The 27,020-nt window shown below is 44.5% G+C and overlaps 1 protein-coding gene across 8 annotated transcripts in view; it reads right to left on the bottom strand.

The window, feature by feature from the left end:
- Positions 1-27,020, bottom strand: part of KIAA1217 (KIAA1217 ortholog) — a 632,840-nt gene that overhangs the window by 408,747 nt on the left and 197,073 nt on the right. Inside the window, exon 1 of one of the 8 annotated variants that reach the window (XM_083189279.1) lies at positions 2,719-3,213. The exons of 3 other annotated variants lie outside the window; for them this stretch is intronic. In XM_083189279.1, the coding sequence (XP_083045405.1) occupies positions 2,719-2,935 (217 nt within the window). In that variant the 5' untranslated portion in view covers positions 2,936-3,213. Of the gene's footprint in view, positions 1-2,718; positions 3,214-27,020 lie in introns of those variants that run through there. 4 more of the 8 variants (XM_083189273.1, XM_083189266.1, XM_083189277.1 and 1 more) reach the window with 4 other exon arrangements.

The following is a 27,020-nucleotide window of genomic DNA, read 5'->3' on the forward strand; positions in this document are numbered from 1 at the left end:
ACATGCCTGATCTATAACCACTGATGCTGCTACTGCATACATGGCACTCTCAGAGCACACTAATGCAAAAGGCTAGTTCTTATGCAAGCATTAGCATATTATAGCACCGACACCCCGCAGATGGCCTCTACATAGGCTTACCACCAGTGGCGTAACTATAAATTTAGCTTCCGCCTGCCCAAAAATTTGTGGCGCCCCCCTTCCCTTCTTTAGTAAAACATGACAATGGTGCAGACTGGTTACCTGGACCACTGCCGCCATGTGTAGTGCAGATCACCAGGAGTGACAAGCACCCATGCGGTGTCACCAGCCTCTGCTTCCAAGGACCAACCGGGGATACTAGCGAAAGTGTGTGCGGGAAATGACACCGGCCGCCTCCAGGCACAGAGGAGGCGAGAAGACTGGGGAGGGGTGGGGGTGGGCTGTCACCTACGGTACGCAGCTACAGTAGGCCACTCACTACTACTGAGTGACAGCAAACTGTGTATTCATACAGGACATCAGGTATTTTTCAGTGCGCCCTGAGACCACTGGCTCCCCCAAGCCACAGCTGGGGCTGCCGCACCATAGTTACGCCACTGCTTACCACCATACTATCCCTTTAGAACAGGTTCTGTGGCTGGTTGACTTCTTGCCTACATTTTACCTGATTTCAATCATACACAGAACCTGTGTAACTCACGAGTGTCCCGGTATAAAGGGCATAGTATGGTAATCCTAGCTGTAGGGCAGGCGCAGCAACGTCCACCTCTGAATCAGGCCATGTGACTCAAACCCTTTGCAATGTAACAGCACATTGATGCGAACACTCCATCAGACCTGGCTAGTTACAGCTACATCCTGTAGCTGGTGCAATCTTCCAGGTGTCAACCAGACATTGTTTTTCCAGACTGTAGGTTTATTAACTCCTGAGATACCAGAGTAAATGTGGAGCCAGTACACATGGGGGCACCTCCTTTCTGCACCCACCATGCATCCTCACCCCCAGGATGTATGGCAGGCTACATATAATAGGGGGACATTTACTAAGATGTGTATTTTACTTCACATGTGATGTTGCTATGGGCAACCAATCAGATCTTGACTACTATAAGTAGAAGTAGAATACACATCTTAGTAAATTTCCCCCATAGTCTTTTATTAATACCTGGATGAAGCCAGCGATTACAACAGAAGCATGGCTAATACTAGTTTGCAGGCGGCTTCCACTGCAGTTACTGTAACTGTTAGTTATGAGTACTAGAAGACATTGCAGAAGCCACACTAACGCTACTGATACCAGAGAATCAGTTCATTGTAACAAACTGGAAATGCGCTGGGTGCATCCTCTGCCTGCAGCTACAGACGTGCAGCCCGCGTGCCGTACATATGACCTGTACAGCGACTGACATGGAGAACCGGCTGCAGCATTCTCTATGTCACCAGCAACATATCCAGCAATTCCAAAACTTCCTACAAATGTTCAATAATCTTCCCATGTTTCCCTCCTAATCAATGTATGGCTATATGTAATTAATATGATTACTTCCCTCGCAGAGTCTGTAAGAATCGCTATTGTCCCACTGAACGGTACGTGATAGCGTGGACGCTGTAACTGTTTCACATATCATTACTTCTCATTCTTTTACTGGAAGCGGTGGGGCGGGAGCAGTGTCCGGACACAGCACACTCTTTACCCTGCTGCAGGTTTCCCTGTAGGTAATACTATCAGGCTTAAAAGCCGCAGGTGTGCAAATAAATATATAGATAAAACCGGATCACAAATAAAAGACACTGAGGCACATTCAAGAACACAGGCGCGCATCTGTACAGATCATTAACCCATGGTAACAATGAGCAATTCGATTGCTCAGGTAACATTATAAGGTCCCCATACACTAGAGTGATTTTGGCCTTATGATGGATCGGACGAAAACTATCAAAATTACATTAAGTCCGTCCTGATGTGTGGTACCATGAGCATCGGATCGGAGTATGAAGATTGGAAGGGCTGCACTGTAGATATTTTGGGACGCCAAGCCCCCAGCAGGCTTGGTTGTGATCGTATACATCATACATATGCAGTTCTGCCATGCCGGAAGTTGCTGGGCAGTTCAAGGGAAATCACATGCGACTTCTCCCCTTAGATAAGTCGCCCCCCTTAGATAAGTCCCCCCCCTTAGATAAGTCGCCCTACTGTATAGGCACCTATATGGGCATCCAGATGCAGTCAGATGGCATGGCCGGCACTATAATATTCAAGAGGATCGCACATCACCCTTACTCTCATCAAGAAGTTGAAACAATACATTTAACTGGAGAAAGAGACTCAAATCTGTAGTAACGCAAAAGCTGGAGTTTTAAAGTGTTACAACCTATAACAAAAATATCTGACAATTAACCAGGACGGAGCTAGGGGGCCGCAGGTGAAGGCATAGAGGGCCATCTGTGGCCCTAGGGCCACCTGCTGTCCATCCCTGATCTACTACACAGAATAAAGTGTATAGGCTACTACACAAACGCAAGTTAGTTCTGCCTGGATTTATCTCTATTTTGAGACAGGCCAGACAGCGCCACATGCTTAGACGCTGTATAGCCGGATATAAATTGGTATTTGAACAGTAAATTGCTGTAAATCTCAATGAGAAACTTCAGTAGATCCCATGTCGGAATCCCCAGCAATGTGGGACACACTAGAAAAGACCCATGTGACATGAATAATGGTATGGGGTACTGTACCTCTGGAAATGTGCGGCCCACGCTGCTTGATGGGGGGCTGTGCGGTTTGCACCTGCTGTTGCTTCTTAACCAAGCTGCCTTCGCTGCCAGCCCTCAGAATCCTTTCCCCTAAGCTGATTTTTCTTGATCTGCTGTTGAAATCTTCAATCCTACTCACAGGCAGCTTTGACGTGACATTAACTGACAAGGGCCTGGCCAAACGCGACGGCTTGGACATTCTCAGCGGGACGGGGTAAATTTCCACAGAAATAAGAGAGGTATTTAGATCCTTTTCAGTTGGCCATACTTTGCAGGATCAGCAGCAGTCACAGAATTTTCTTCTGTACCTTGTGCCGCCTGCACAGAACTGCTGAGATGCCAGTTTAATCAGTTTGAAGCTAAAGGCAGTGGGCAGCCAGACAGACACTTTATCAGACCTGTGGAATGTAAATGTGGCCTTAGATCAGACTTATGACTCCGCTGCTGCAGTGGTGGATTCTCACTGAGGTAGCGAGGAGCAGATGCCGCTGCTGCTGCTGGTGTGTGTGTGTGACTCTGTGACTGTGGGAAAAATCTGCTGCATGCTCAGACTAGAATTGACCATCGTTAAAGTGAAACAAGAATTTGCCAATGCCCAACCCACTCAGGTAAACTTGCCCAACACAATGCAGATGTGTACTCTGCTCAGGAAAGAATTCACTGCAAATTCCAGATTTTTTTTCTTTCTTTGTTTTATTTTATGTATATATATATATATCTATATATTGTTGCGGCTACTATGCTGATTCTTAAGTCTAAACAGAAAGAAAAAGCTAGTGGTGACTACAGTATTCAGCTGATAACGTTTAGTGTGTGCTTTAATCCTCGTATTATTTACTTAGCGTAATGTGTATTTAATTAGAGAACCACTGCTGCCTTAAATAACGAGGATAAGAAAATCTGTGAACTAAGCATATAATACATTTATTTATAGGGAGCGTGGACTACATTATCTAGCCTGTCTTTGATGATCAAAACAGCTGTATTGAATCATAAAGAAGTTGGAAGTTGCACAGAACATGATGCCCTGTTTTTTTTTAAATCCAGCCCACTTCTGAGTAATACCACATGAGTCTGTCCCGGGAGCGATCCACCATTTGCACTATTTGCTGCCGGGATGGGCATTGGTGCGCCAGACGGGGGAGGAGGCAGCACTGAGGTGCTCCTCGATAGAAGTGAACGGGACCCTGGTCACCCGACCCCGGTTACCCGTTCACACTGCTCAGCAACCCGAGTCCGACCCGGGAATAACACTGCTTTTCTCCTGGGTCGAATTGCCGGTTTGCTGGACCCAGGATATTCAGCATGGCCGTTTCACACAGCACGTCGACTCAGGTTGACCCGGCAACAAACCGGGATCGACCCACGTATTTGAGTGGTGTAAAAGGGGTACAATTAACTAGGACCAATAAACGTACTCTCTATGTTTTTGTTGCAGGAAACAGCGCCATCTGAAGATGGCATTGGTTCCCTGGGGCCGATCCTTCCTACGGGACAAAATCTGGTGGTAAGTTGCAAGGTGGTATCTGAGCGGATTCCTCCATCGCCTCCACAATGGCAGCCCTACTGAGCTCAGGTCCTCAGTTCCACACCTTAGCGATACTGAATTGCTCCAGTAATTAAGTATCCACCACCGCAACTCAGTGAAAGTTTTACACTTAAAAACCACCCAAACCCCAATGGTGAATATGCCCATATGGACTTTATATTTTTATATATCACACTGAAAATATAGGCAAAGAGAACAACATTAGCACGCATCATTAATGATATTGAGTGTACCAATATCGTTCAGTCCAATATCGGTCACGGCCAGGTCGGCATAAGGTCGGCTAGTGTGTAACACTGGTACAATGTGTGACAGATATAAGGGCCCGGGGACATCCCTGCAGGAATACAGTACAGTTGTATTCTGGATGGGTAAAAATATAATAAAATAGACACCTGTCCTGGGAGTATAGTCAGTTTATTGTGCAAAGCTTTATATCAGGATTTTGGCCCTAATTCTACTAATTCTATCTTTTCTATTGGCACAGTTTTCCAGTTCTCTAAATGAAACCTCAAGTGCAATACAAGGCTTCGGAATCGGAACTTCAGCATAAAAGCTGGCCTGCGTTCAACTCATTCAGAACCAGGCGTCAGTCTTCAGCAGCTGAACCTCACAGTAGCTTCTCCCTTATTGCTCTGAGCCCTGGCAAGCCCACAAGCCAGTGACAGATGTGCACATTCACTTTGTAAATGTACTAAGGGCCTGATTCAGACCAGCTCACTAAGCAACGTTCTTTCGCTGCCTAGTGTATGGACAAACGGCATCCGCCCCTCTTCGCCAACCAAATGTCCGCACCTGCAAGCGATTGGATGTACACGCTTACACATCCATTCGCCTGCGGCCGTAGTGTTGAGAAATCATTAGATTGTTGTCGACCATCGAATTATTTTGTACCCGTCTGCAAGTAAAAGTCAATGTAGACTGACTTTTATTTGCCTTGTAGCTGTACAAATGCAGGTTTCGAGACGCCTGCATTCTCATAGAGAATCTCAGCAGTTTTCTGGGCGCACCCACCATTTTTGTGGGCACACCCAGGGAACGTTGGGTGCTTGGTGCGTTGTATAGAAACTACTGCAAGATTAGCCATGCCACCAATCGAAGTGGTTGGTCCTGACACACCTCTGTATCCTCCTTGATAAATGGGCCGCATTCTTTGCATGTCCTTTCTAATGGATGGCCAAGTATTCTGTGGTGGCTGGACACACCTCCTCTTGTGGCTGGACACACCTCATTTTGCTGCTGGCCACACCCCCTCTTGTGGCTAGACACACCTCTAATGCTACAACCGCATTCCCTGCGGTGCCTTTTGTGCCCCATTCTGACACTGACTTCATGTAACCCAAAATACTACACCTTGTATGAAACAGACCTTCTGCTTTCCTGTACCCTTCTGTTATGGTAAGATGTTGTTGTGTATTGTAGTTACAGTATATCTTTACTAGTTAAAATCCCATCAAAATAATGGCTTCTGCAATGTACTTTCACTTTGAGCTGTGACAGTTTTTAACCCACAAACTCATCACCCCACCCCCAGTCCCATCAGCTCCAATCTCTGTCTTCACATCTCCCTCTCTCCATATCCAGCAAGTTTAAAACAGATCAGTGTCCCTGCAAAAAATGCTTTCACTTTCTGTTATGGCATCTTTTAGCATACAAAGGAGCAATTTGGTCCGTGAAGTGGCCTCTTGTGGTCAGTGGTGGTACTTCACCTCATAGAAGTCAGGAGTAGTTAGCCTTTTACATATATACAGTAGATACTGTTGAAATGTTTATGTTTAATGGTTTTAACCTGTATGTACACTTTGTGGTACCTTAAAATAAAAAAAAATATATAATAATAAAATTTAATTGGTATGTCACTAAAATCTTTATTTCACAAGAAAAGGAAATAACTTTAAAACATGCCTATTTTACCACCAGAAGGCAGCAGAAAAGATAATAACTTTACATTGCAAATCCTATTATCAATTGACTGACGCTGCAGATTGGACAAGCTGGGATGATAACATTTGAAGCACTTTATAATCAAATTGCAGACTGTGAGCCCTGGAAGATTATGATCAGACTGGATGTCGCAGCACAGGAAGACCCTCTGGGGGTCAGTCACAAAATGCTTTGTTCATGATGTTTAATAAAAGATTATTTCAAATTGGAAACGCACATTAACATTTAATATGGACAACTTATAAGTGATAATCAAATATACAAAATTGTGTTTCTGTTATCTGTATTAGTTTATTTGACATTATCACCATTTATAAAACACATTTTTAGTACTTACTACAAATAAAAATCACCTGCAAGCAGCTTTTCTATTGTCAATTATATAAAAAAGTATTACAGTCAGTGTACTGCTTATGGGACATTAAGGGAGAGATTTAATGAGATGCGATTTTCCGACTTTTGCAAATTTTTCGTAAAAAAAAAAAAAAAAAAACTGACGAATTTGTACGTTTTCCGAAAATCACACATTTAATAGGATGCGAATTACGTGAAAATCGCACATTTTGACCTGTCGATTTTTTTCTCACACTTCAATTCACATCTCCAGGGGTTTTCCCATTATAAAGTATACAACTTGCAAATTTAATAGGGTGCAGTTTTTGGTAAACGTTACTAAAAATCGCAAAAAAAAAGAAAAATAGACCAGGTTCTGACAGGTGAATTTGACAGAACCATGCACAGATCATTGAGATCTGTGCATGGTTCTGTATTAAAAAATGTGTAAAAAATAAAAAAAAAATTACATCGGGTCCCCCCTCCTGAGCATAGCCAGCACAGGGCTCATTGAGCTAGACCTGGTTCCAAAAATACGGGGGACAAAAAGTGTAGGGGTTCCCCATATTTCGGAAACCAGCCCTAGACTCTTGGACCGCTCCTGGTTCCAAAATATGGGTGACAAAAAAACTGGGGGTCCCCCATATTTTGGAACCAGTACCAGGCTCCAAGAGCCTGCGGTGTCATGCCACAGCCGGGGGACACTTTTTACGGAAGGTCCACTGGCCATACCATGCGCACCGTGGATGGTCAGCCCTGGACAGGATACCTGGGGGAGTGGGGACCCCCCAATAAAGGGGTCCCCCACCCCCCTGGTTTCACCTGTCCAGAGCTGAAGCCCAGGGCTGTCCCCGGCATCCCTGCGGTGGATGCCGCGTAAAAAAATACATACAAAATATTTGCATTTTAAAGGTGAACTACAAGTCCCAGCAGGCCTCCCATGCATGCTGGGACTTGGCGAACCACAAGTCCCAGCATGTGGGGCATTAATGGGCCCCCTTGGACTTGTAGTCCACCTGTAAACACAATGTTAAAAAAAAACACACAGACACTGAGAAAAGTAAAAGTTTAATAGTCACACACATCCTGCAGCAGCTCACCCCGCACTGACTGAGCTAGCCCTGATTGGCTGAAAGCATCTCAATGGAGACGCATAAAGCCAGCCAAGGATAAGTGCTTGTATAGCGCTGCCAGCGCTATACAAGCTGTCATTAGCAATGGAGTTTCACACAGGCAGATGCCACATCTTTCACACACACAGGTTTTTGGTGTGCAACTGCAGGACTCCCCCTCCTCCCTGTGGAGCCACTCGCCCACCGCTGCCGCATCCACCCCCCCCCCCCCCTGGAGCATCAAGGCGGCCGCAAACCCCCCCCCCCCCCCGGCTGCCTAGGGCGCTCCGGTGCATCGCATCGGTCATGACTATACATCCCTGTATGTCAGGGTTGCCGACTTTCTCATTCTCCTCTCCGGGAGAAGCCCGGAAAGGAGAGATTCAGTAGCCGCTCAGGGGGCGGGGCTTAAGCGTGACATCACTAAGCCCCGCCCCCATGCTGGTAAACCAGCAAATTCAGTGATCTTCGTGGAGGGGGCGGGGCTAAAATGACGCGATTGTGTCATTTTAGCTCCGCCCCCTCCTCTGAGACCCGAGGATTGCGGCATTTTAATGCCGCGATCCGGGGGACAGCGGGGGTCCCCCCTGAATCCGGGAGGGTTGCCCACCCTTCCGGGGGGCCGGGAGGGAGCCCCGATTTTCGGGAGACTCCCGGAAATTTCGGGAGGGTCGGCAACCCTGCTGTATGTCCTCCTACAGTTTTGCTATTTGGCCTTGCTAAAACTGTTGCAGGGCATGCTGGGATATGTAGTTCAACATACCATCCAACTGCACCGATTTAGCCGGTACAGTACCGTTTTTTAATGGTCTGTACCGGCTAAATCTAACTGTACCGATTGTACCGGTTTTTGAGGCAGCTCCTGCAACTCAGGGAGTTGTAGTTTCCTGGCTGATGCTGCTCTGCCTCTTTCAGCACTGTAAGTGGCTGACCAATACTACATCTCCCATAGTGCCCTGCGTGTGGAGTCAGCAGGCCACCTCCCCCTGCTCATTGATTCCTCCCTGGCGCGGCAGAAGAACATCTCTCTCCCCTGTCACAAAGTTCACAAACACAGTGAGTCAGTGACACAGCTAGCAGCAGCATATCTATGTGTAGTTGTGTACAACTGCTGGGGGTCAGGGGGTCACGCAGCACACTCCGGGACTGGGAAGGGGGGTGGGGGGAGAGAGAGAGGAGGAGAGTCAGGGAGCAGCAGTCTCTCCGTCTGTATTGGGTCTTTCCTCCAGCACAAACCTATTGCACCTAATTTTAGAGAAAGTGCATCGCAGCTCCAGGGCACAAGGTGATGTACTCAAAACCTGCCCTGTAACTACTGCTGCATAGGGTGCAGGGCACGAGTGACGTTGAGCAGGAGGACAGTCAGGGCCGTTTCTAGACAATTTAGCTCCCAGGGCAAAGGAATGAAAATGCGCCCCCCCCCCCCAAAAAAAAAAGTTAACACGACATAGAAGAAATTGCGCGCGCGTCGAAATAGGGGGCGTGGTTTATTTTTAAAAGGGGGTGTGGCTTAATATAAGGGCGTGGTCTGGCAGGAAAACAATTACCTTACATCTCACCTTTGCAACCTGCAGGTCCAGATATTGGTTACCGCAGGAATTGTCATTGTACTGTGATGTCACTGTGTGAAGGCCACACAATATTACGCCGCACACCGTGATGACAATTACACTGCACATCGTGATGACAATTACACTGCACATCGTGATGACAATTACACATTACGTCCCACACCATGATGACAATGACACATTATGTCGCACACCGTGATGACAATTACACATTATGTCACACACCGTGATGACAATTACACATTATGATGCCCGTTACACCCCACACTGTGATGGCAATTACACAATACTCCCCACACCGTAATGCCTATTACACATTATGCCCCACACGCCGCTGCCGCACAACTCATGCCGTTTACTAATATGCCCCCACAGTGGCATATATGCCCCCACAGTGCCACACATATGCCCATACAGTGCCACATATATATGCCCCCAGTGCCAAATATGCCCCTAGTGCCACAGATATGTCCCCAATGCCACACATATGCCCCCACAGTGACACACATATGCCCCCGCAGTGACACACATATGCCCCCGCAGTGACACACATATGCCCATACAGTGCCAGATATGCCGCCACAGTGCCACACATATGCCCATACAGTGCCACATATATATGCCCCCACAGTGCCAGATGTGCCCCCACAGTGCCACACATATGCCCATACAGTGCCACATATATATGCCCCCACAGTGCCAAATATGCCCATAGTGCCACAGATGTGTCCCCAGTGCCACACATATGCCCCCACAGTGCCAGATATATATGCCCCCACAGTGCCAAATGTGCCCATTGTGCCACAGATGTGTCCCCAGTGCCACACATGTGCCCCCACAGTGACACATATATGCCCCCACAGTGCCAGCAGCAGAACTTACTGTCTCTCTGGGTCTCCCCCTCCAGTCCCCCGCCGCTGCCCGCTGGTGCTGTTGGTGCTGCTGCTTTCACTGTGTCCCTGAGCCGTCAGCCATTCATATCTCGCGGGCTGGCTCCTGATTGGCTGCCAGCCCGCGAGCTCCTATGATTGGCTGACAGCCTAATGACACAGTGAGCAAGGGGATGGAGAGCGTCGCGCGTTGCGCTCCCCTCCCCTCGGAAATCACTCACGCTGTGCCTGGCTGCTCTGTTCATTGCGGACAGGGAGAGGGGGAAGAACTCGGAGGCGGCGGCGGCGGGCGGGCGGCATTGGGGTGAGCTCAGCTGCCGGCCGGGCGCCCCTGCTGTTTAAAAGAGGTGGACAAGCCGTGCTGCGCCCCGGGCTGCTGCACGGCTTGTCCGCCTGTAGAAACGGCCCTGAGGACAGTGGTAGTGCAGTATAAATGTATGTGTGAGCAGCCAGGTACCTGCAAGCAGAAGTAGCTATGTACTGATATAGATATGTATCTGTATACACAGCTAGGGGCAGGCCCCTTAAAAAAAAAAAAAAAACTGTTCAGCACACATGTGGAAAGGGGGTGTGACCATGCCTACTTTAGCTTTGACCACGCCTACTCTACCCATTGGACACGCCCCTTCCCGAATGTGTACCGATTTCTGCCCTTGAGATGTTGGAGGGTATGGTTCAACAACAGCTGGAGGGCCAAAGGTTCCTCATCCCTGCTCTATTTACTGCCATGTTGATAATCGTGTATTTCAATGTTTTTAAACACTAAAATATAGTCAATAAAGACATGTTATTTTCCCTAAAAATCAGAAAGATTGGTTAAACTTAAAAGACTACAGGATCTGCTGAGGTGTTGTACTGATGGGAATTGGATTTTTGAACTAGCCGACGGCATTTGCAATTTTTATTTAACTTTATCAAAAAATTATATATACACACTTAAAAATCACTCTGAAGACATTGTAATGCCTCCCTAAATACCGCCCTAAAAACGTTTATTTGCTTAGATGAAATGACTACGATTGTCTGCATAATTTGCTAAAGTTGTAAAAATTAACAATTTGGCACCATATAACAAACCTTTGATTATGGCCACTAACCCTACATTGCTCTGCTATCCTGTGTGCCACTTATAGTATCCGGACAACGGGTAGGCAGCAAAAAGGTTGACAACCATTAGGTCAACATGCATTAAGGTCGACATGCAAAAAGGTTGACACAATCATTAGGTCAACCTGGGTAAAGGTCGACAGTCAAAAGGTCGACATGGGTTTTTTCACTTTCTTGGGAGCCAACATGTGGTATTTCATGCCCTACCATCCACTAGGGCGTGGAGGGAGAATAAAATAGTGTGCCGAGTACAGCGAGGCACCGTGCCTGATGCGAGGGGACGCGGTGCTACGTTTTAGTGTTCATGTTGACTGTGTTGACATCTGGAACAAAAAATATGAAGAACCCCATGTCGACCTTTTGACTGTTGACCTTCCCCATGTCGATCTAATGCTTGTGTCTACCTAATGACTACCTAATGACATGTCGACCTTTTTGCATGTGGACATTTTTGCATGTCGACCTAAATGCATTTTGCTGTCTACCCGTTTTCCCACACTTGCCACTTATTGGGGGTTCATGACTATTTCCCGCTCTTTCATGTACTTCAGACAAGTGACACAAGGCAGAGGCAACATATAGCCGAAATGCTGTTGCTAATTGCATTGTGTGGCATTTGGGAGAGCCCTTCATGAAAATATCAGGTAATGGGCCAGATGCACTAAGCTTCAAATGTGATAAAATGGAGAGTGATGAGCCACCAGCCAATCAGCTCCTGCCTGCCATGTTACAGGCTGTGTCTTCAGTGACAGCGGATCTACAATGATATGCAAATCTCGCAGGAGCTGTCATCACGCCATTGGCTTCTCAGAAGACACAGCATCGGAGGGATATTGGAGGCAAAACCAGTGCCGGATTACCAAATAGGCAGAGTAGGCACCGGCCTCTGGGCTCAGCACCTTTCAGTTGCCCGGGACAACGTTTGAAAAGAACATTTATTTGACCTTGAAAGAAAAATACAATGAAGCTTTCTTAAACTGTTTCCAAAATATACAAAAAATCAGCTGAAAGTAACGAAAACTTACCATTAAAGACTCTGTAGAGAAAATACTGTAATAATGTAATATACCCATTAACAGTTAAAGGTGCATAAACCGGGATACGGTCATTAGGTCTACACCACTAGGTTGACAGGCCGCATGGTCGACATTGGTCTAGGTCGACAGGTCATTAGGGCAACACAAGCATTAGGTCGACAGGGACTAGGTCGACAGTCAAAAGATTGACATGGGGTTTTTCATTGTTTTTTGAGCCGACATGTGCCGACAGGCGGTATTTCATGCTCTACCATCCAGTAGGGCATGGTGGGAGAATAAAATAGTGTGCCAAGCACAGTGAGGCACCGTGCCCGAAGCATTGTGAGTGAAGCGAGCGATGCGAGTGGATGCGGTGCACTTCAAACTGTGTCCATGTCGACTGTGTCGACATTTGGGTAAAAAACTGTGAAAACCCCATGTCGACCTTTTGACTGTCGACATTGCCCATGTCGACCTAATGCTTGTGTCGACCTAATGTCCTGTCGACCTAGACTAATGTTGACCTTGCTGCCTGTCGACCTAGTGGTGTCGACCCAATGCTTGTTGACCTAGTTGGTGTAGACCTAACAACCCACACCCGCATAAACCATAGGCGTCAGATTCACATTACAGTTAAAGATCATTAGGAAGTACTATTGAAGATGGGATGTTGCCCATAGCAACCAATCAGATTAATTTTCTCATATATTATGCACCTCCTATAAGATAATAAGTAGAATCTGATTGGTTGCTATGGGAAACATCCCATCTTAGTAAATTAACCCCATAGACTCTTGAATGGTAACATTAAAAACATATCAGAAAATAATTTGCAGCGGGGGGAGCTGCAGTGGCAAACGCAGGATTGTTAAAGGGGAGTTTCCAAATGTAATCCAAAAGTCTCCCACTCTACAGTGCATTGAGTAAGTACGGGAGTCTGGGGGAGCGGCAACAGCCCTGAAAATTGCCCTTATTATACACTGGATACTGTGTGGAATACAGTATTAATACTGAACAGGACAGATGGTCTCTAGTATAGGATGTTTCAAATATTTAAATAAGATAAGTGGTCAGGAAAAGTGGTAGGTATAGTGGGTCTTATTCTAGTTCACTCTTTCTGACAAAATCCTTCTTAGATGGGCAAAACCATGTGCACTGCAGGGAGGCAGATGTAAAATGTGCAGATTGAATTAGATTTGGGTGAGTTATTTTGTTTTTGTGCAGGGTAAATACTGGCTGCTTTATTTTTACACTGCAATATAGATCTCACTTTGAAGTAAAACCCCACCCAAATCTAATTCTCTCTGCACAAGTAACATCTGCCCCCCCCCTGGCAGCTCTAGTAAACATTATACACAAGTGCTATTGTTGTCATCATTTAAGGCACTTGCCAAGAGGAGGGGGGTTTTCAGGCAACTAGAACACCCCCCCTCCCCCGCGTTTACCTATGCACTGGGTAACATTGTTTGGACCATTTGACATTTCAGCAATCCTATGATTGCACTGAATGCATGTCACTGGAAGCTGCCCGGTCCAGTAAATCGGCACACCTCCAAAAAACATCAGCAACGCCTTTATTCTCAATGACAAACCACAACAAGATGTTTTGATACCCTAAAGGGGCATACACACAGGGCGATTACAGCCTCTTTTATGTGCCATCTGACTAGATCAGCATGGAATGCTCCGTGTGTATGCTCTGCAGCTATGCTGATGCACGGTCCCGCGCATTGGTACCACCCGCTGGAACAGCCAGTGCTTGAACTGGCTTTCCCCAGATCACAGGGCTTTGCCTATTATAAAAATAGGCAAAGCCCCGCTCAGAACGAATTCTCAGCACACTGCATCGCGGTGTGCTGAGCGGGTGTCCCGCTATGTGCTGAGGGTTCATACTGCAGGACGTCGCACAGCTGAAAAAGCCAGGTCACCCCGTGTCTACGGGGCTTAAGCCAGAAAAATCATTTTTACCCCCTGCATATTCAACATGAGGACAGTGTGCACCGAAGCTGCCCTCCAAATTAATATGGAGCGTGACTTCATGGGAGAGGGGCATGGCCATAGCATAGCAACAATTCACATTACACTTCACAGTCTTGTCCGTTAGTCACATTACCCCGCACAGTAGTGTCAGTTATTCACATTATGCCACACAGAAGTGTCCATTATTCTATTACCCTACACAGTATTATCCCTTATACATGTTGCATCACACAAAAGTGTCCCTTACACACATTATGCCCATACCATATAACCCTCTAAACTCCCCCCCCCCACACACACCTCTATTCCCCCCTATTAAATTACATAGTGAATGTACATTTTTTGTTGTAATATAAAAAAAAAAACATATTCAATATACAATGTAATAAAAATCTGATGATCAAGGGAACAGGGTTGGGGGTCCTCAGATATATCACTTTACCGAGCCCCAAGATTTCTGTTGCCAACCCTGACTGCAGTGCTGTACCTGCTACTACTACGCCCTCAATCGAACTAACTCTGCTGCTAGGGGCTCTCCATCCTGCCATTTTTAAGAGGGATTAATAGTGATGTGAGAGCACATTTTATTTGCTGATTTTTGTTTGTCTTTTTTGTTAATAAATTATATATTGCTAGTTGGACCTTTGACTAGTGCTATCAGGGATAGACTAACCTCTATCAATTAGGGCATTATAACGGTCATAAAGTGACCCAGCAGCCAATCAGAACACCAGAACAGTTTGTTAGAACACTTGATTATTCCCAACATGCAAATGAACTAAGCCAAATGCAAAAGAAACAGCGAAATGTGCCTCTGAATTAATCATTCATTCGTTCATTCAAGTTGTACTTGAGAATTGGCCAAGAAAATTCATCTCCATGAGATGAATACATATGCAATGAATAAAATAACAGCATACAAATGTATAACAAGGTGCTTATGGAAATACATCCACAATTCAATATTATTATTATTATTTTTTTTAAAGTGTTTGTCACATAATGTTTCTATTGAATTAACATGTGTAATATAAAAGGAAAAACACCATATTGAGTATATTTGCAATTCTGGCTTCGCACCAGATGTTCACAAAATTAAATTCATTGAATAAAGTTGGTAGTTCTTTATAGAATTGATTACTACAGTAGCTTTGAAAGTTTGGAAATGGAAACATTTAATCAATTCTAAAGAGGTAGATACAGAACTGTATGTTTTTCACATCCCTCAAAATTGTGTTAAACGTTGACATGCCATGTCCAATTACGTTGCTATTATGCTATTTTGTTGTAACTACTGTATAGCATAACTGATCCTTAAATAATGCCTGCTTCGTTCCAGTAACACATAACTATGCACAGCAAATATAGGCCAGTCACACAGGTCTAGACCAACGTGTAGCCAATCAAATCATTGGTACTGTGATAATTAGAGACAGGATTATATGCAACATAAAAAGCTTGAAATATTCATGAAAAATACTTAAAATATGCATGAAGTGTTAAAATATGCTACATTAAATAAAAAATAAAAAGTAATTTTTAACTTATTTATTTAAAAATCAGCATACAATTAGTAAGCAGTAGAATAACATATTGATCATTAACAATTATTTAACATTTTGTTACTCTTGAAAAGTAAACAATCAGGTACTGTTCCGAATGTTCGGTAGTAAGGTTGTGTCTTCTTCGATCACTCAAAATATTTTTATACAGTAAGTGGAAAAGGACCGTTCCACATCCACTGAGGTAACGGCAGTATTTGAATTTGGGTGCTGTGTAAGCACTTACAGCAGACGGCAGCGTCCTATGCTCTTCTGGCATCAACTACACGGACCCTCATCTCCAGCGCCCATGGATCAGCATAGCATGTGAGGGTGGCGCAGTGGAAGGCTTCCTCCCTGTGCCGCATACTCACTGTGACGCAGCGTTTCCTCCGCCCCACCTGATGTCACAACCCTTCCACCCGCCTCCTCTGCTGCAGAAGTCTCTCTCTTGGCGCAAAGTCCCAGGCCAGGGGCAGGCAAAGGTTCAGGAGCTTCGTGACGGCATCCGCCCCAACTGACTTTTATTAAAATGGATTGGCAGCCTAGAGCAGTGTCAGACGTAGTGTACATCCAAGGTTCCCCACTCTGCGCACATATTTCCCGGCCTGCCCACTCTACCACTATGTGGCCAGCAGCAGCATGGCAAAGCAGTGCCGTGATTCGCGGGTGGAAAATGGGCGGGGCCTAATACCCCCCTTTGGAAAAATATGCAAATGCATATAATCCTGTCTCTAATTATCACCCAGCGCTGACCAGTGACTGGATCACCACCATTACTCAGGTCCATAATCACTTACCAATCTGCCCCTCCTGGATAGAATTAACAGACGCCGATCCCACAATGATGTTGAACGTATCCACGTAGGATGATAAATATATTACACTTATATATACATTTCTTTTAAACATTTTCTTTATGCAATCAGGTTTTATTGAAGGACAAACCAGAATAGAACACGATGGCAGCAGCAAGTACAAGGAAAGGCAGAACAGGTCACACGCATTGTACATAATGCAACTTCTAAGCCTCTTCCACACTTTCACTTGAGGGGTATGGCTCATAGGGTCGACTGCATAAAGGTCGACATGCATTAGGTCAACCACTGAAGGTCAACAGGGTTGGAAGGTCGACACAATCATTAGGTCGACACTGGGAAGGTTGACAGTAAAAAAAAAAGGTCGACATGAGGTATTCCCGTTTTTTTATCCCACATGTTGACATCTAAGTGTACCATGTCCCCTCGCATGGCTCGTGCTCGCTAGGCTTCGGGCACGGTGCCTTGCTGCGCTCGGCAAACTATTTTATTCCCCCCAGTCCCCTGAGTCACGTTGACCTCTTTCAGTTGTCGACAGTATACCCACTTGAGGGGGTGGAAAGTGGGTAAAAAAGGCAGAGTGGGCTGGGGCGTGGCAGGTGTGAAGCTGTGCGCTGAGATCAGCGCCACACTCAGCTTCAGCGGCTGCCCGGACTCCTGCTGCCGGGCCCTGCCTCCTTCCTCCCTGCTGTGTGCGGCGTGACCTTGTGACGTCACACCGCACACAGCCGCGTTGCCGGGGCAGGGCCGGGCAGCGGCTGATAAGACTCTTCAGCGGCGCTGCCCGCACCCGGGGATTATTTTAGAGAGCGCTTCCCAGAAAAAACTCCAAGGCTCCAAGGTCATTGGTTCAAGGCAACCAAACACTCCAGGTTTTAAATATAACTTAAGCACAGATATATGGTCCAGGTATTGTGCTAATATAATCAAAACAGCGAGCTGCAACTCCAGAACGTCTCTCCTGATAGTGAGGGACAGAACAAATGTTGTAAAAGAGGGGGGTGTCCAGGGTGCGCTCTAAAGGTACCACCTAACAGGCGAATACAATATACATGATATCACAATCATTCATCTTCTGAAGTGGAATTCGGATGTTCAACAATACAACGTAGACTTCGTTCAAGAGGTAATTCGTTATTAAAAAGCCCCGTGTGATATCATGTATATTGTATACGCCTGCTAGGTGGTACCTCTAGAGCGCACTCTGGACACCCCCCTCTTTTACAGATATTTTAATATCTTATATCAATTGTGCAGAAGCATGGAAATCCTTAATACCTGTTTTTTTGTGGTACCTTGAGGAGTGAGTTTTAGGACCATCGTTCTATGCAATTAAAGACAAAAGATCTGTTTTATTACAAAGGCCAATCCCAGGCTTTTATTTTTTTATTTAATGCCGGGATTGAGAAACGGGATTGGTGGTGGCACTAGCAGGCAGCAGCAGGCTGCACTCCATCCCCCCTGAGAGACTCTCAGCCCCCTGACAATCGTCCTTATCCCCACAACTCCGTGTCTTAGGGCGGGATGTATTAATATACATTGCCGCCCTTCGCCTGACAGCCACCGCGATGCTGCCGCATATGTACTAACATATGTGGCTAGCTTCGGGTTGTGGTGACGGAGACCCCCGCAATACCTGTGATGTGGTCTGCGGGGGTCTCCGTCACATCCCGGCGGTTGCCAGTGTCCCCCTGCGTCTCCTCCTCCCCCTGCAGCCGGATGTCCTCCCGCTGCGACACCTGCTGGGGGAGGTGCACGGCGGGCGGCGATAGAAGCCCATAGGCTTCTATAGGGTGGCGATACCCTGCCAGGCAAAGACGGGGCGGACGGGTATTGGTACATAGGAAAATGCGGTAAAACCCCCGTTTTACCGCAATTTCCCTTTAGAACATCCCGCCGTTAGTCCGGATATCTCTCTCTCTCTCAAAATGGAAATAGGGATCTTGTTAGGAATGAAGTAACATGGAATAGTAAATACGCCCTGTAACCATGTAACTTATTTATACTAAATACTAAAACAATAATTGTGTGTGTGCTGTGTCACCTCAGTGTTTTACAATATAAGTCCTATGAGGTGGAAACTGCGCTGGATAAAGGAATAGTTTGGGTGAAAGCTGCTGTGTGGGAATACACCCATCGTGTCTGTGTGACCTTGGAGGTGACAGAAGTGTAATGAGTTTATGCTGACAAACACGCTGGTAAGATACATGGCCCCTCCTTGTGTGGCCACACATTGGGCCTGATTCTGGTTTGCCGGAACACCGCAGCTTACCGAGCACCAGAGACGCTGCCCGTCTGAATGCCTGCCCCAGCGCCGATTCCCCTCATGTAACATGAGAGGGGTGATTAACAAAAATACATCCCTGGAGCAGGCAGCTGACGTCTGCCCACCCCCGACTGGCATTAGCCCGCCCACGTATCCATGGGAACGCTCAGCATTTTCATGGGGGTGCCCATAAAATGCTAGGCGTTCCCATGGGTGATCTCCGTCCCCACCCCTCCAAGCTGTGAATGGCCCAACAAGTGTGTAACATGCAGAGGACGGTCTCTGTCGGGGTTTGCACATGCACAGAAATGCGCAATCCCCAACCATGGGGGCAGGGGCCGAATTCGGATGACTACAAGTGATCCAGAATCAGGCCCATGATCTCACATGATCATTTCAGCACAATCGCCAAAAAATCAGATCAGCAAACAAAGAGGTAACGTATTCTATATATTATGTATGTATATATATATATATATATATATATATATATATAACAAGTGGAAAAAGATTGTGCGCAAAGTCTCTAGATGAGGGAATTATATAGGTACTTCTGTGGAACTATCAGTCCCAGGAAAACCAGGAAAACCAAGCCGCTTCTTCCACGGTAGGGTAATTGCACTCAGGTGGTAAAAACCCGGCTGCTCCGTTTAAACCCTTCAGGGCACCTGAATCCAGCAGGTAAGCAAATTCTATAGAGATAGACAAAACGGGCGCTCCTGCCTTTAGAGACCTCAGAACAAAGAACTCTGACTTTGTTCCCAAATATGCCACCCCTGAAGGGATTCATTTGTTGCAACCATTGTAAGATGTGTACACATGGACTACGGGGTAAAAAAACTGTGACTGATAGAAATGGGAAAGAATGTGAAATTAAAAGCTTAATTAATTGCATATCGACCTATGTAGTTTATTTGTTGATTTGTCCTTGTGGGAAAATGTACGTAGGACAAACTAAGAGAATGTTAAAAACCCGCATTCTGGAACATTACAGAAATATAAAAAATAAGATCAATAATCATAGTGTTCCCCGACATTTTCTAAATTGTCAAAATGGAGACCCAAATGGAATGCGATTTATGGGGATTGAACAAGTAAAATTAAATATTAGAGGTGGGAACCGGGAAATTATGCTCCGAAAACGTGAGTCCTTTTGGATTTATAATTTAAATACACTTTCCCCAATAGGTTTAAATGAGGGCATTGATATTGCCTCATTTTTAAACTGAAGGCAATTATATGAAGGCACTGGAGAGGGGTGTATTGAAAGACTGCATCTAAAAATTGTTTTTTATATATATATACATATTTTCTCTACTATTCTATTTTTCTACTTTTATACTCGGAGTTTTGTTATTCATTTTTTCTGTCCAAATGTTTTGTATTTGCATATCTTGTATATGTATCTAGTCCTAACGGGATAGTACTTTTTTTGATGTACTAATTTTTTATGCTATATTTTATACTATATTTTATGTATAGATGTTATCTACCATTAATGTACAAAAGATGTGTACTTTTTAGCATTTGGATGTTTTATGATGAAACGGTACCATTTTAGATATCAATGTTGCCATTTTAGACCATATTTCTGTGTATATGAGAAAAAAATTTTGTGAGATACACACTAGGAGATTTGGTGGATTGTATGAGCAATAATGGACACAGGTTCAAAGCAGTTAATAATTGTCTGTCAGGGATTGGCTGGAGGAAGCCGTCCAGGTATATAGAGGAGTCTGACCGACGCTGGGCCAGCCCTCTGACGAAGTCATCGTGACGAAACGCGTAGGGGCGTGGCTCAGCGTCGATCAGACCAGCAAAGAGTCCGGAGGAGTGTAACCTCTCCCTGTACCAGACGCGAGTCTGTGTTTTCATGCTTTTACATTGCGGCAACTTGGAGCCGCCACCTTTGGTAACGTTATTTTATTCATCTACGTGTTCAAAATAAATATAAACTTTTTTAAAGATATCTGCACTATGAAGCGCCCGTTTTGTCTATCTCTATAGAATATATATATATATATATATATATATATATATATATACAGATAGATAGATAAATATATATATATATAGATAGATATTTATTTATATACACAACTCCAAATTTGGCCGGCTCTCCATCCAAATCAAAAGGTTAAATAATACCTGGGTGCCCCCTCCGGGGCCACAGCACCACATTGTATTCCACAATACATCCAGCAACAAAGGGGAAGCGGTCATCTATTAGAATGAACTTAGGTCTACAGTCATTAGGTCGACCCCACTAGGTCGACTGGCAGGAAGGTCGACCTGACTTAAGGTCGACATGGGCCAAGGTCGACGTGACTTAAGGTCGAATTTGCATAAAGGTCGACATGAGGAAGGTCGACTGGTCATAAGGTCGACATGGGTTTTTCACTGTTTTATTTAGCCGACATGTGCCGACAGGCGGTATTTCATGCCCTACCATCCACTAGGGCGTGGAGGAGGTTATTAATGCTGTGGCGAGCGAAGCGAGCCACCGTGCCCGAAGCATCGCGAGCGTCCGATTCTCATTGCCAACTGTGTCCATGTCGACTGTGTCGACATTCGGATAAAAAAACAGTGAAAAACCCATGTCGACCTTATGACCAGTCGACCTTCCTCATGTCAACCTTTATGCAAATTCGACCTTAAGTCATGTCGACCTTGGCCCATGTCGAACTTAAATCAGGTCGACCTTCCTGCCAGTCGACCTAATGGGATCGACCTAATGACTGTAGACCTAAGTTCATTCTGACAGATGTACCGATTCCATATATCCTGCAAAGCACTATCTGCACTTTAAATGTACCAGTCTTGAAGAAAAGACCTACTTGGTCTTGAAACGTCGACTTGATGTACAGTATTCACCTTATGGATTAAAAGCCTATTTACCTTAAGCCCGTGGAGTGCCGCTTTTCCTTACTGGTCCTAGAAAACCCAGAAGGTACCCGATGCTTATCAAGATATAGGAAGGCACCCCGGCAAGCTGCCTTATTATCCTGAGTGCCGAACATCCGGATTTATATATATATATATATATATAAATAAAAAAGGTGAGAAGAGCGCCTCCTAGTGCAATATCTTGAGTACAATAATGTCCCCTCACCACAGAATAACAAACGGCACCCCACAGGTGTATCAGTACCGTTTGTAGTGGTATCCCACCACTGTTAACTGAGCTTGATGCTTTCCTATAATGGCCACCCAGGTGCGATTTTTCATTCACATGTATTCTCCCCGAGAAATTCTTCCTCAGGACCCCACACCGGGGTGATAGGACAAATGGGAAGAACAGAGAGCACAATAGTATAATATTGCAGACACAATTTATTGTCAACGCAAATACCAACAAATAAAATGCGTACAATGTGGTAAAATAAAAGACGCTTATCTGATGCTGTTTCCACGGCAATTCAGGTGGGCGTCCAAGGCAGTTTTTAAAAAGGTCCCTCAACGCGTTTCGTCCGTGCTACTGACAGCTTGGACTTCTTCAGGAGTGTGGCTTATAATGGGCATCTAATCCCCCTTATATAGCACTATCTATTAACTAAACTTCCCGCTCTTTAACGGAGTTACTTCCGGTTTCCGGACTTTTGGAACGCAGAATGACGTCATTTCCGGGAGTCCGTGACACGCACGAGACTCCCGGTATTCTACACCCTTATTTTGTAGGTTTAGAGAGGCGGGATTCCTCTTTTTACGGATCCCAGACTTAACCATCTAAGGTTCAAAGAAGCGCTGTCCCTTCTAAGTATAGAGCGGCTCATAGCCGCTCGTGACACGCATTTGACTTCCGCATCATCCTGGAGCCGGACGCTGGAGTGACTACTTCCGGTCTCTGGCTCTTTATTTGTTTACATCCCTATGGTAACCACTCTCACTGGTTAACCTTAAAGCCGGAAGCCAGAGTGACTAATTCCGGTCTCTGGCTCCGTGTTTGTTTATATCACTATGGTAACCGCTCTCACTAGTTGATTACTACATAGCGCTCTGGGATTTTTTATCATTGAAAAATAAGGAATAAGATACATGGAACGGAATGATCCTAAGGTACCAGGCGGACATGCGGGATCACATGCTGCAGGTTTTATTGGTCACAGTGCCAGTCCGCAGCTTGGATTGCTCCGCTATCCCCCTATACCTATTGGCCTAAAAACAACATGCATTATATTTTAAAACCCTATACCACATTTATAATTTCTGTAAAATATAAGGAAGACGTTGTAACAGTTTTTTTCAAGGTCTTTTTTAAAAAAAACGTATGCTTCTTAAAAATAATAATAAAGTGTTGAGTGAACAATAGCAGCAAAATATGTAGAAGATTCCAAGATGTTTTAAAGGGGGGGGGGGGGGTGGGAGGGGGGCGGGATCCTAAAAAGGTTTCTTTTAAAAAAGGGGGGGGGGGTGGGGGTGATTGCAAAAAAGAAGAAGAAGTTTAGCAGCCAGACATATAATTTCTCAAAGAAAAGGGGCTAACTCATAGTTGTCATTTAGCCCTTTCGGTGTTATGGTACTTAGTTCATATATCCAAAACATTTCACGTCTTGATAGGAGGTTCTCCCTATCTCCTCCTCTTGGACCCAGTACCACATGTTCTAGAACTTTAAATTTCAGGCCCTCCACTTTGCTCTCATGACAGTGCTTGAAATGTCTAGGGACTGTATGGCTTTCCACTTTGTTCTTTATCCCTCTGACGTGCTCCTGTATCCTTAGCTTTAAATGCCGTTTGGTCTTCCCTATGTATTTAAGGTTGCATGGGCATTCTAACATGTAGATAACCCATGCTGTATTGCAGTTGACCAAACTTTTGAGCTTATAGTTCTTCGATCCGTCAGAGTTGGAAAAGTTTTTAAAATCGGAATGTGCAAATTTACAAATATTGCACTTGTTGCATTTAAAAAAGCCTTTAGCTTGGTCCCAGAAATTGTTCGATTTTAAAGTCACTGTTTGTGGTAGCATACTCGGTGCTAGAGTGTCTTTGAGATTTTTAGCTTTCTTAAAAACTAGATCTGGCTTATTTGAGAGTATTCTTTTCAAAACCGGGTCGGTCTGTAAAATTCCCCAATGTTTCGTCAGGATTCTCTTTATATTTGGCTCCTGTGTGTTGTAAGTTGTTATAAAATTAACCCGATCTTTCCTCTCGTTTCTACTTTTATACTGTAGGAGTTCCTTTCTATCTTTCTCTCTTGTTTTCTCCACTGCTGTTTCAAGGACTTCTTTTGGATATTCCCTTTCTAGAAATCTCTTTTTGTAGATCTCCATTTGTTTCTCGCATTCATCTGGCTTGGTACAGTTTCTCTTGATCCTAAAAAATTGAGAGGCTGGGGTATTTGTTTTCCACTGTTGTTTGTGGTTGCTTCTAAAGTGGACATAGGAGTTCGCGTCCACTGACTTGACGAAATTCCTAGTTTCCACTTTGCCACCTTCACTTGTTAGGATCAAGTCCAAATACTCGACTTCTTTCTTACTGGTTTTATATGTAAAAGAAAGATTGTACTCATTTTTCATTAATGTATTCATAAAAAGTTTAAAATCTTCTTCCGAACCGTCCCAGATTATTAAAATATCATCTATATAACGTTTAAAAAGTTTTATTTTGCTATGAAAGGGGTTGTTATTATAAATGGTTTTCTTCTCCCAGCTCCCCATGTGCAAATTGGCGAAGCTGGGTGCAAACACCGTCCCCATAGCTGTTCCGCATGTCTGTATGTAGAACAGCTCTAGAAGTTTAAAATAATTATGGGATAAAATAAACTTCATTAGAATGCAGATAAAATTCTTGTGTTCTCCGTCCAATTCTTGATCCATATCTAAAAACTCCATACATGATTCTATCCCTTTGTTATGGTCAATAGACGTGTACAGAGCTTGGACGTCAACTGTTGCCCATAAAAAACTTTCTTCCCACTCCATACCTTCCAAAGTTTGTAGTATTGCAGTGGTATCCTTTATGTAAGAGGTTAAATTGGGCACATACTTTTTCAAGAAGATTTCCACATATTCCGAAAGGCTTGATGTCAGTGAATCAATCCCCGAGACTATAGGTCATCCCGGGGGGTTCTCCAAACGCTTATGAATTTTCGGAAGAAAATAGAAAACCGGTATAACTGGTGAATTTTTTATTAAGTACTGATATTCTTCTTTTTCAATAATTTTCTTATGTAATGCGTTAACCAGAATTGGCCTGAGTTCCTCCAGGAAGTCCAAAGTTGGATCTTTCGTTAAAAGGCGATATGAGTCCTGGTCCCCCAGTAACCTCATAGCTTCCTGCTCATAATCCTTTCTATTCATTAGAACCAACCCCCCCCCCTTTATCTGCATTTTTCAGTACCAGATTTGGGTTGTTCTTCAACGTCTTTAGTGACTGTTTTTCGAAGTTCGTTAGATTACTTCCTTTTTTTGTTTTTTTAATGGTGGTACTGAGGTTTTCCAGGTCCTTTCGTACCAATTCATAAAAAAGGTCTATTTGAGTGCTTCTCGATTCTAGGGGATAGAACTTCGAAGACGGCTTTAAACCAGATTTCGAGGGGTGTGGTTCAATTCCAACTTCCCCTATTTCTTTTTTTGCGAAATGTCTCTTCAAAGTGAGTTTCCTCACAAATTTATTTAAGTCGGTGAAAGCCTCGAATTGGTTCATATCCGAGGTTGGGGCAAACGACATGCCCTTATTCAGCAGTGATATTTCTATATTAGTGAGTTTATGATCGGATAGGTTGTAAATTCCTCCGTCTCCCATTTCATACTCCTTCTCTTCTCTCAGCTCTTTATGTTTCTCCTTTTTTTGTATTCGTTTAGACTTCCCTCCTCTACTTCCTCGTTTTCTTGAAGTCTTCTTTTTAGGGGGGATGCCCTGTTTACTACCTCCTTGACCTCTAGGATTATCCTCGGGGGCCTGTCTGAGGCCTTTTTGGATAAAAAACCCTCATCTCTATGTTCCTCATTTTGTTGATTTAGAACAGCATATCTGTTCTTTGTTTCTACACTACCTCTTCTAGGTGTGTGTACTTGGTAATTATTTCTCTTCTGTCCCCATGGGACCGTTTTCCATTCTTTATAATTTCTTTGTCTGGAGGTGTCCCTACGTCCTCCACTTTCTATGTTCTTTCCGTTCCATTTCTTAACCTTATTTGATTCATAATCAAATTTGTCTCTTTTATGTTTCCTCTCTTTTATTCTAATGACGTCTTCTTCAATTTTCTCTAGTTTTTTTACTAGTACTGCCTCATTGATTTTAAAGTCCTCGTCCTTTTTGAACTCCTCTAAATCAACTTCCTTCTGTTTCAATTCACTTTCTATTGCTGCTAATTCTCTGCTTTTCTCCTCTACAATTAGTTTCATGAGCCTCATAGAGCAGTCGTGGAGAATCTGATCCCACTGCTTCGTGAATTGTTCGTTGTTACTCACGAAGGTTGGTTCTTTCTGAACTCTCAGGCCTCTAGGTACCCTTTCACTTTTAATGTACTGTTCTAGACTCGCGATGTCCCACCAGGTTCTGATCTCTTTAGCAAAAATTTTCTCTATTTCCCAGAATTTATCATCTAGACTTTTATGTCCCTGTTGCATAGGCTCATTAGTGTTGTCACTAAAGATCCGCTGGCATATGTCTAATCTCTTTGACATCCCTGGTTTGGATGAAAACATCTTCAAAAACTCAGAAAAACAGGATAGTGGATATAATTCAAAATAAACTCAAGGTGGAGACGTAGGATCTTTTTTAGGAAGTAAGCCTGCTGCTCGGTTGTACCCGAATAGAACAGCTGTAAACAGCAGAAATAACCGTACGTTTGGTGGTACTAGCGCTGGCTTGTCCTAGAAAATCTGTCCCCAAATAGACACAGTCCTGTGTTTTAAATGCACAAATCCCTCAATTCTTGGGCGGCAGCTCTTCTCCTGATGGTTCCTGTTCCTGGAAACCGTTTTTTAATCTAGAAATAAAAAAGGTGAGAAGAGCGCCTCCTAGTGCAATATCTTGAGTACAATAATGTCCCCTCACCACAGAATAACAAACGGCACCCCACAGGTGTATCAGTACCGTTTGTAGTGGTATCCCAATACTGTTAACTGAGCTTGATGCTTTCCTATAATGGCCACCCAGGTGCGATTTTTCATTCACATGTATTCTCCCCGAGAAATTCTTCCTCAGGACCCCAC

The sequence above is a fragment of the Crinia signifera genome, chromosome 5 (genome assembly GCF_055691185.1).
Source record: "Crinia signifera chromosome 5, ASM5569118v1, whole genome shotgun sequence".
In the NCBI taxonomy this organism is placed as follows: Eukaryota; Metazoa; Chordata; class Amphibia; order Anura; family Myobatrachidae; genus Crinia; species Crinia signifera.